General features: G+C 47.7%; 1 protein-coding gene across 3 annotated transcripts in view; it reads right to left on the bottom strand.

The window, feature by feature from the left end:
* LOC119382598 (proton channel OtopLc) overlaps positions 1-11,553 on the bottom strand; it is a 69,576-nt gene that overhangs the window by 46,511 nt on the left and 11,512 nt on the right. Inside the window, exon 1 of one of the 3 annotated variants that reach the window (XM_037650370.2) lies at positions 4,952-5,010. The exons of the other annotated variants lie outside the window; for them this stretch is intronic. Coding sequence (XP_037506298.1) covers positions 4,952-4,995 — 44 coding nt within the window. The 5' untranslated portion in view covers positions 4,996-5,010. Of the gene's footprint in view, positions 1-4,951; positions 5,011-11,553 lie in introns of those variants that run through there. 3 annotated transcript variants of the gene reach the window in all.

Below are 11,553 nucleotides of genomic sequence, written 5' to 3' on the forward strand. Positions count from 1 at the left end.
GATGGTGACACACAAGATTAGTTTAACGACATTCGCTCGCAGATGCTATTCCCAAACGCAAGTGTAGAAGCCTCGAAGACAATCCACCTTCGGCCGCCTTCATCCAGCACGATCACTTGAGTTATACACTAAGAGCCTCGAAGAGGGCTATTTGTTATCTCGAGACAGCGCTGAGGAAGCGAGGTATGCAGATTACGGGCGCGATTGCGCGGCTTCCTTCGAGAGGAGCATCTTTGCCGCTGCCAGCGCCGACGATACGCCGTGCGCGACATAAGTAAACAGCGCCGACAAGTTACTGCCGCGGTAATGCACTCCTCTAGTCCGATAATACGCGACGCGTGACAGGTTTGAGTATTGGCGCCCTTGCAGCAGCAGCAGCAGATTCACGCAGGGTGGCTGCTGCGGCGGTGTCTTCCTTCTATCGGTGGCTCGTTTGTTTGCGCATGCGGTTTGTTCGGTTTCTGACCTGGTTGTAGCACGCAGACGCGGTGGCGCAACGGGTCATAAAAGCCGCCGACAAAGTGCCAGCACGTGCGCGGCATATTACGCAGTGTGTAGCTGCGAGATGCGCCACCTCAAGGCTGTGCTCCCCTACTCATATGTCGCGCATGGCTGAACTACGTAGAGAAGAGATTGAGAAAGAGCGTTTTATTGCAGCAAAAGAGATTTCAGTACGAGGTGCCCGTTATACTCCGATAAGAAAAGAATAGGATTGTATACATTAGAAATACGTGGCGATAATAAAAAGTATGAAAACGTGTATACTCTTGATTGATTTATTGATTAATCGATTGATTGTTATTACAGGACTGACGCGCTTGAATCAATCGCGAGTGCGGCAAACAGGGTTAAGGAGCTTGCTGTGTGCAGTTAAATGCGCATGCTACAGCAGTTTAACGGGGTTCTCGCATCTTTCTTTGAAAGTAACTTGCAGCAAATACAAAATTGAAATGTCGAATGATGCGGATATACTTTGCACACATATCATGTACGCATCGTTTTCCGCATCTTTAAATATATAAACATATACACATACCCACATGCACATAAGTGCATGCGTATAAATTTGAAAAATACATTTACCCGAACGCATGGGCGTCAGCAGGGGGGTGCAAAAGGGGCACTTGCCCCCCTCAAGCCACACCAGCACTTGCCCCCACCCGAGCTACACCAGTACTCACCCCTCCCCCAGCCGCCATGCAGCACTGCTTTTCACCCCCCAAGACAAAATCCTGCCGACGCTCCTGCCCGAACGTATAAAATTCTCTTAATAAACAATCGATAAAAAATGTAGATGAACGTGTTAAGATCACTGCTAACGGCTATTTAAACTATATTATTTATTTTGAAGTATGCGGAACAAAGGGGGAAAAAAAAGGTTACCATATCTGCAGACATTATACTTCATAAAATTTTACTGTTATTTATTAAACCTGATTTCACTGTCTTTTTTCTTTTGTAATAGTGTTTAGCTCAGTATGACAAGCACATAACAAGTTTAATAAACTCTGTACGTATTTTAATTTGTGGTGCAATTAATCGATTTAAACCCTACAGCTAGTCCTTGAGAAAGGCCATATCCACTGGTTTCTGCCTGCAGATCATAGCGTGCAGGTTCATTCACGATATATTCTGCAAAAGCAGGGTTGTATATACATCGTCCCAGGCATTTCACGTAATTGGTTATGCATCAGTCTGCTTGTTTTCATTTCGCACCTCTTCATTTCGCATCTGGTTTGTGTTATTATGAGGCCGCGCACGTACCGGCCATTCTAAACAGCGTCTACTCTCAGTATGAGGCCAAACTGGGAAGTTTCGAGTGGCCTCCTGGAAGAGGACGTCAGTGCCTCAGTGGTGCAGAGATAGGCGGCCCACTTATCGGTGCCGTCTCGGGCGACAACTGTGGAGCCGGCACAAACAGGATTCGCACCAGACGACCGGCATTGTTCGAGGTGCACGTGAACGGAAGAAGGCTTGAGGGGGTAACGTACACCTAAGCAGCAGGACGCGCGCGAGGACTGTACGATATCGCGTGCGCCTTTACGTGCGTCCTAAGTACACCCTTAGAAATCGACCGACCACGCCCTATCTTATACTGTAACCACGCAACTATACAGGATACGTAAACTGTGTACAGATGGAAACTCGAGACGTTGGGATCGGGGGAATAGCCAGACTATTTGAGGGGGAGGGTTTTTAACCACCATTTATTCGGTATACCGATTCGGTTCGTGCGTGCGTTTGTGCGAGTGCGTGTATGTATATATACAAATACGAACTTGAAAATTTTCGCCTGTCGTCCAGTGATAATAATACTTGCTGAGCCTTTACGTCCCAAAACGACGATATATTTATGAGTGACGCCACAGTGGTGTCAGGGCTCCGGAAATTTTGACCATCTGGTGCGCCTAAATCTAAACACAGCCGTACAAATCTTTAACTAGAGTGTGTCCAGCGGCGACATTTCCGTGTGTCAGCGCCATGAGATCGAACGAAGTCGCAAAAAGTTGTTTTGTGGGCATGAACTTGCTCTCACCCTTTTTGGAGCTTAATTCAGTCATATGACGAAGACATCAAAAAAAAAAAAAAAATGCCGCTCGCGCACGCTAGTTAAAAGATTTGGGCAACTGTACACGGGCCTCAAGCATTTCGTCTTCGAAACACGGCAGCAACAGCCGGGATTCGATCCCGCGACCTTCGGCTATAGTCGAGCACTATGACCAGTGCACCAGACCACCGTGGCGGACCTGTCGTCATGAGCGCGCGGCAATGCCTGAATTGAGGCATTACCACACTGCAGTTCATTCGATAGCGCTTGAGAACGACCAAAAGTGTATGCAAGGGCAACCACAGCAGTTACGTAGCTCCAGGAAAAGAAGCTTTGGGGCCTGAATAGCAAATTTTCTCGCTCGCCATAGCCTCTCCTCACCGCGCGGTCGCCATCACTGACGTCATCTTGCTTCTTCGTCGTCATGAATGACCACGGCCTACCGCGATCTTGAAAGCGTTCACCCGCACGAACGGATTTTTTTTTTCTGAATTCGGGTGTTAAACACTTCACAAGGGTTGCTTCATTTCCGTTCTATTCAGTTCTTATCACCAGTCGCACTCAGTTGCTTATCACAAAGATAACGCCAAGAGGGTGAACGCGCTAGAAAAAAAAAAGAAAGAAAGAAGGAGAAGAAAACAATCGTTACGAATCTGGCGCCTGAACCGGAAGATCGCGAGGCATAAACGCACCATCGCGGAAGCTGCACAGCTGCCACTGCGGGAGCACAGCTATAGCCCACGAGCGTAAAGCACCGCGTCGCAAGAGCACAGTAAAAAGATTCGCGCTCCTCTCCGCGGAGGAGATCCCACAGTGCGACGACAGTAAAGATTACGAGCGCTTCGGCTTTGCGTATTTTACGGTCGGGCCGGCGCTCACAGTTTACGCGCGCAAGCAGCGCGGGAGAAGCATGCGTGCGTACATTTCACGCCTTGGATAAACGTTTATCGCAAGGACTCGACGTAAGCGCGCGCTTACGAAACGACCGACAGTTCGCTGAAGGAACAGGGCGCCGCGGTTTCGTTGCATGCTGGCTCAGTGCTGCTGTGCTGAACGCTGTGGGCAAGAGCGCTGTGGCTTTTCTGAAGTCACGAAAACAACAACCCAACAATGTGAGAGTTATAGTACCTAACTCCTCACTCCTTTCGCTCCTTAACAGCGACAAATAATGCAACACTTTAACAAGAAATAAACCCTCAAACCCACAGAGACTAGGCAGAATGAGAAACGGCGCGGACCACAGGACAACTGGACAGAGACGGACTAAGCGTTGACTTACAACCAACGCTTTACTGCGCATAAGACAGTATACATGCACATGGATAAAACACACACGTTGAAAGAGAGAGAGAGAGAATGAACGATCTGCTCTAGCATCCCGAATGAGGTTCTTACGTCCTTTTAAATGCTGCCCCGGCAGAGAAGGGTCTGAGCAGGGGTGTATTATGCAAGAGATCCACTTGGTAGACTCTTACACATTACGCCCCCACCCCATGAATTCACATAATTTTCATCTGTTAAATGTCATATTTCTTACACGACAATACATTGTCGCATTCAAGCGGCCATTTGCCATCGTTCGGTATGTATACCTTTATTGCTGCTGGTCTGAAATTACTGTACACGCCCTTAAGGTTTATAGATACACAACGTCTAAAATCTTAAGTGATGTTTTCGTTTACACAGTGTTGCCCTATATATACCTTTCAGCGGAACGAGTCGTCAGCGCTTATCTAAATGTTCGTATACTATATACACGATGTGGCGCCAAGGAGGCGCTATGGGCACGAACACCAGAACACAACGTACCTGTCTGTAGCACAGCTACATCAGGCATTTCTGTAGAGGTCTGCGGGTATAACGTGGCCTATCGAGCACAGGACCGGGTTACGTAACTATAGACAAGGGAGAGGCCCTGGAGTGGGCGCGTATTAGTCGGGCTGATGATGATGATCAGGCATTGATACGGTAAGGGAACTCGAAGCAAAACGTCTGGGCAGCACCTATACATTACCATCAGCTACCATAGCTCTAGGAACAGTTTTTGCGCGCGCACATACACATACGACAGAATTTTTCCAAGAGAATGGAGCAGCCGCATGCAACGTCCATGTAAAAATAAGATACAGGGAAAGCTAAAGCTTTGCGAAACTCTAACCGCTCGTTATTGTGGCAACCTGGGCGCGACAGACTGCACGATTTAGAGGTGAATATGTCGTCACTGACAGCTGATATCCAAGGCGAGGTGATGAAAGTAAACTACAGCCGCGCGCGCCGTTTACACGAATTGCCTGCACGTCTGGAAGCCGCGCGTCGCGACAGTATCGAGGCGCTTCTGCAGTTTTCGTGGAACGCTCTCGCAGAGAGAAGCATTCTTGTTTTACGCCCTATACTGCTCCTTACCTGACGTCTCCGAGCGAGCTGTCTTCTACGTCCGTGTCCTCCATCCTTGAAACAAGTAAGGCAGCAGCAGCTCGCAGTGTGCGCGCCTTTTTCACTTTCCCTCCTCAACGTGCACTGTTCACGCACGATTGATGAGCGGAAGGTGGCGTGCGGCGTTTCGGTATAGTTGCGCTCAGCGCTAACAAAGCTATAGCGGCTATAGTGCAACGAGTTTGCGCCGGTGTCTTTCTGGCACCTTAGCATACCTATACGTCACTACGTTTACGTTAATGAGCGTAAACCCGTGGCCATAACATGTGCACGCAGTAACCGGAATAGCGCTTCTTTTCAAGATTGCACACTGTTTTTGAAAAATTCAAGGCCTACTGCTTCCATATTGCAGTACGATGCGCACAAATGCACATATTCCTTCCAAGTTCCCTATTCTCATAAGTCTATAGCGGTACAAGTTAGCGCGAATACGGTTCCCAACTTCAGTAGTACGTTGTTCACTAAAAGCTGTAATGAGACGGCGTATAACAACATGGCGCCCTAACACCTACACCCTTAAAAAAAAGAAGTAGCGGTATTTACTTATTTTGAGGGGTATTTGCAAACTACAATATTTACTACCTATAGTAGTAACTGCAGGTATACTAAATAAGTATTTATTTCCATGATATTCGGCTGGTGGTCGCACGTAGACTCATTATAACGCGACACGTCTCTTGCTGTTTAATTAGTGCAGAGTTTCTTATCGTGCGAATGTAACTGCTTTATGTGTCGACTGTCGTGACAAGATGTTCAGTAGACGACAGGCACACAACCACGCATGCATTAATATAAGTGCCCCGCCACGGTGGTCTAGTGGTTATGGCACTCGACTGCTGACCCGAAGGTCGCGGGATCGAATCCCGGCCGCGGTGGCTGCATTTTCGGTGGAGGCGAAAATGTTTAAGGCCTGTGTACTTAGATTTAGGTGCACGTTAAAGAACCCCAGGTGGTCGAAATTTCCGGAGCCCTCCACTACGGCCTCTCATAATCATGTCGTGGTTTTGGGACGTTAAACCCCAGATATTATTATTATAAGTTCCAAGCAGGCGTCAGCGCCTGGTTGAAACGTATATAGATTTTTTCTTTTTTTGTATCTTCCACAGCGCTGAAGGCAACTGTTGCTACAATACCTGCCCGATGGGAACCATACAAGGACGGGCGGGGGTCGTCGCGCCGCATCTCTTTCCGGCGTGGCGCGCGTAAGCGACGTCATGAGGCGTCGAGCCTGCCAATGCCTGCGAAGAATCGCTTCTTGCATGCTCTATGAGCCTGCGCTGCAGAGCGTTGCCACGCGCGCTTTCGTGACGCACGCTGAGAACGAGACAAAGGGGTCGAACCGTCGCGAGGTTTTGTGAAGACGCGCGCTTCTTACGCACTCGCGGGATGCGCTGCAGGGTCTCCGTTCTTCTAGGAGCGCCTGTGCAGCGCACATATATGCTTTGCATATACGCGTGTTCCCGGCACGCGGCGCAAAAAATTACGGATACACGTGAGCCACTTAGTAAGAGACACTGATTGATGTAAGGGGGAACTGGGGGTAAGAGACACGAGTCTGCATACATCGAAACAGAGGTTGATCAGAAAATGAAAACATAATATCCTGCTTATAAAATACGCTTCATATAAGGGACAAGAACTGCTTCCCGGTGCCTGCCTCTTGCAAAGGGTTTAACTGTATAATGAAGGAAGAGAATTTTGAGGGCTCCTTTCTTTGTTTGACACAAACTTAATGAAAAGCAGCAGATAATGAAGCCAAGAAGGTTATAGGGGACGTTAATTGTATACTGTTTTAAGTGTGTCGTAGCAATTGTGACATAGATGCGAAGAGTGGACAAAAAGACAACTTGCCGGCGGCAGGGACCGAACCTGCAACCTCCGGGTTACGCGCCCGATGCTCTTACCAATCGAGCTACGGCGGCGGTCGTCCCCTCGTCCCCTTTATGGGGTATTTATATGCATGCAAACCAAAATAAGCAAGTTCGGTCCCTTTTCGTCCGCTTTACTTTCTTCACACCTACATCACAATTACTACAGTACACTTAGAACAGCACAATTAACATCCCCTATGCCTTCCTTGGCTTCATTATCTGCTGGTTTTCATTAACTGTATAATGACTTAGCTATACTAGCTGCACCACGACCACTCGATAAAAAGAGGCTGGCTTGTGTGTTTTCCTTAGCCCTAACAAATGAGAGAAATAGAGAGAAAGAATAAGAGGTGCTATTTTTCTGCAGCCCTTTGGGGGACCAAGCCTCAGCGCCTTAAGCTAATTAGCCCTTAAATTGCAACGGTTTTGTTCCTGCAAGGTATCTATCTCTCTCTCTCTCTCTCTATCGCATACTGTTACGGACAACGCGTGCCTCCGTTCTATTCAGGACAAATTGGCGAATGGAGCACCCAAACGTGATGTTAAACTACATCCATAGTGAAATGCCATATTTGTGCTTAATTGGAGCGCTAAAGAAGCCGATGTTTTGAAGGAAGAGGTGCTCTTAATTACAAAACACTCGGCATCCTACGGACGCGCATCTGTACTCTCACGCTTGTTAGGGATCGGTGGCACTAACATAAGCTGTCAATCACGCAAAGATTACTGTACCGCTACCTAAAAGAATGAAGAACAGTGCAGTTGATGAGTATATAGTTTAGTCCAGGATTAATATAAAGTCATCCTTGACGTCCCATGGAAATGTCAGGGCAGACCTATGGAGGGCACAGTCGCCTCTGATGCTCATGATGGATGGATGGATACAACTTTATTTGAAATAATCAAAGTGAGTGTGGTTGGGCTCCTAGACGTCCGGGAGCCCCCTGGCCGACATCTCTAGGCAGGCCCGCTTCACCAGCCACAGCTGGTCGTCCGAGTCAGTGGCCCGAAGAGCGGCCTCCCACGAGGAAAGGGAAGGATTGGGAATAGGGTCTACCATCAGGGGCTTTGGGCAGCTCCATAAACAGTGGAAAAGATCAGCCCTGGGAGCCCCACAGCCTCAGGTGGTGCAATGTGGGTGATGGAGAGCTGGGTAAAATAGATGTGCCAGATAGGGGGAAATAAATGTTTTCGTCTGGAGCTGGCTGATGCTCATGATACTGGCGGAGCCTTGGGAAGCCGTCCCCGCCCGGACTTGACCTGAAGACCCAAATGGGTCTCCTGATCAAGCCGGACAAGCAGCGGCGGCGACTGGTGTCCTGGAATGGGGAACCCGCCCCCGACATTTCCCTTTCCAAGTATTTATTCTTTTCACTAAACGTTCTATCCTTCTCCTCCTATAGCGCCACGGCGCTTGCGAACATCGTCGAGCAGGGCAGTGAGTAGAGCACAAAAAAACTTTACGGCGGATATTGCAGAAGGGACAGACAAGGAAGCTGGAGGCGATAATGAAGTAACTCGGATCGAGTATGAAGAATGCAGAAGCTTCGATGTCAAGAGTAAGATCGTTAGGAAGTTCACAAAACAAGTTGTTCCGTAATCTTTCCATAGCATCGCTTGTGCATGTATTTTTATCATAACTGTATCGGCCGCACTTTTCTTTTTTTCTCCCGACACCGGATTTCGTCACTCGGATAGCGATGCGAGGATATTTCTTTGCCAGCGTGCCGCTCTCAAGTGCCAGGACACCGGGCATAAACATTCAAACCGGGGTCGATGTTCCAGACGTTCAAAACACCATATGTGTTTCTTATCAACAGAATGGAGACGCGTTCCGTCGCGCATGTGAAAAAAAAAAGAAAAAAAATGTTGCGTTCAGAGAGCGGTTCCGGGGTGAACGGCTCGGTTATATCCGTCATGTGGCGTCTATACGGTTGAGAGCAGATACGTCGCCCTCAGTGGTTGCGTGGTCCAGGCATCGTGTTCGATACCTTGAGCATGACGTTAAGTGCGCTGCCGCAGTTCTGAAGAGCGAGACTGAACTTCACTTCACCAGTATAGTTACGACAGTAGTACGACGACGCATTCTCTTAACGCGGGACATCGGACCTAATTATTATGGAGCTGTTATGCCGGTTGCAGATTAGATTCTCATCGGAGGGAGCTCCAGTATTCCGACCACTCAGAGCAGGTTATGCAGTAGGCACAAGTTCTATGCTAACATGAATTATTGATCATAGGATCTCGAAAGTGACATGTGTTGCTTTACGACGTAAAAATCCGTAAACAGTGGGTGCAGCCTTGAAGACAAGTCCACTTGTCGAAACGTCGGCTCGAGCACCCACCCACTGTTTACGGATTTTTTCATCGCAAGCTTCCATCTGCCCCTTCCTGCCGTTTTTTTACGACGTAAAGAAATGTCATTCAATCAGATTCAAGTTCTGTGACGACAAGGCATTATGGAACTTGAATATGATTCATTATATTGTAAGCTATCGCCATACAAGCCTGCCGAAGACTCCGTAAAGCTATGATAGCTCTACGAACGAGAGCTATGATGGCTCTGCATAACCTGCGCTGAGAAGTCAGAAATTTCTTCTCGTAGATTCCATGCGAATCCATGCATAGTCATGGAAAGCAGTTTTGCTTTCGCAATGACGCATGTAAGCATGTTATACTTCAAGGACGTTATAGCAATGTGAGACGCAATCAATTCAGTGAACATTGCCGAGTAATTTCGCATATGTGAAGTGAACGGGTTTGCTCGGGGACCAGGCTCCACTTCATATCTTTCAAAAGTTCAACGGCGTAATTTAGGTCAGTCATATAATGAACAAACAATACGTCAAAATGAGCCCGGGTTAAGGTTAATATAAAGCCAAGATAACATCCATGTCAGGATGAATATTTGTTTTTTAAAGGTAAATTCCATGCTTCAAAGTTTCCATGGCATGCTACATCTCAGCGCATGCTTTAACGCTGAACTACACATACTCCGTAATGCGCGCAAGGGTCGAAACTGTTACCCATCCACCAAAATTGGCCAGGGACCGCGTCGCTAACCGTGACCTTGAGCGTGAAATGCACGTGAGCGTAGATGAGGAACATGAGATGTTTTTCTAGCGTATATCATCCGAGATAACGAGAGAGAGAGAGAGAGTTGTCCCAGTGACAGGGGAGGGGGGGGGGGCATCGGACAATCCGCCGTAATTGAGCTTCTATAGCGATACGACCTTGAAGGTAAATTGACGAACCCACGTTCGCTCTTGGAGACGGCCGCATCGAATTCTTGCCACCGTTCTCGTCTTGGGTCACCACGAAGGGTGGAACCGCCGCGAGGCAGAAGAAAGCAAACAGAAAATGCGTCGGCACAAATATTTTTTCTTAGCTTTCGAGCAATTTGGTCGGCATGCATGCCGCCCTGCAGTACGCATCAAGAATCGCCCACTCTAATTAATGGTCATGTTAAAAGACTGGACGTGCAAACACGGACACAAAGAGAGAAGTCAGGACACCCCAATTGATGGTCATGTTAAAAGACTGGACGTGCAAACACGGACACAAGAGAGAGAAGTCAAGGCGTTTGTGGCTTCTTGACTTCTCTCTTGTGTCCGTGTTTGCACGCCCAGTCTTTTAACATGAATACGTACCAACTAGCTCAGCTCTCTGTTATTCTAAACTAATTAATGGTCAACTGCAACGCAGTCTCACTGTTTACATCGAAACATCGATAAAATCGATGTTTCGAATACGAATTTGCAGCAAAGCCAAAAGACGAACAACCGCGCATATCTTGGATTAACGGCGTTCGTTCAGATTGTCCCGCAGTAAACGACAGGCACCCCAAGCGGTGAGTCACGTATCCACGCAATTACGCGATTGCTACGTCGTTTCTACAATCACTGGGGAGATCACCAATCTTTTCTTCTTTATTTTAAGCTATTCGAGACAGTTTAGGAATCGGCATCAACACGTAGTGCACACTATGCATGCGAATCAGAGAGCAGGCAAGTCAGTTCCGGTCAGGCCTGCCAGCTTTTGAGCTATGCGTCACTTCCGGCGAGCTGTAATGTGAGCTTTTCCCGGCTTCGTCACTATATGGAGAACGTGCTTTCCTGCAACTTGTTTCTGACAAACCCTTTCACATTTCACTCACACGATTCGGCACCGTTGCGTTCTCGTAGCTATACACCAACGCTACACGTAATCACGTGAAACTATTAGGGTATTAACACTATTAATGGGAACGTCTTAGTCGAATAATTAACATCTGCGCATGCGAGTTGAAGCAGTTGAAATCCCCTCCTTGCCATAAAAAAGACATAGGAAAGAGGATAAAAAGAGAAGCATAACAGGATGCCAATGGTGTAGGAGGAATGATCCAGCTCTAACAAGAGCCAAGGTTTTCATAAAGCGAGATCTCGTTCAGGAACAGCACGAAAATATTCAAAGCCATCGTCGGCCTCCTGTCCATCCATGGAATCCCAAAACGACACTTCACGATGCCAGTTTTCGTTGTACGTCGAACAGTGCCAAGATTTAATTAAAGCCACCAGGTGAGCGGAGTTTCGCAAGCAGGCTCTTCCGCCACTGTCGCATCCCTTTTCTTTTTCATGGTCAAGACCGGAAAAGGCCCAAGGCGAGCGCTACGTCAACATTATAAAATAATAACAATAAGTAAACGTACTACCAAAGCGGCCA

Source organism: Rhipicephalus sanguineus, chromosome 2 (genome assembly GCF_013339695.2).
Source record: "Rhipicephalus sanguineus isolate Rsan-2018 chromosome 2, BIME_Rsan_1.4, whole genome shotgun sequence".
Lineage (NCBI taxonomy): Eukaryota > Metazoa > Arthropoda > Arachnida > Ixodida > Ixodidae > Rhipicephalus > Rhipicephalus sanguineus.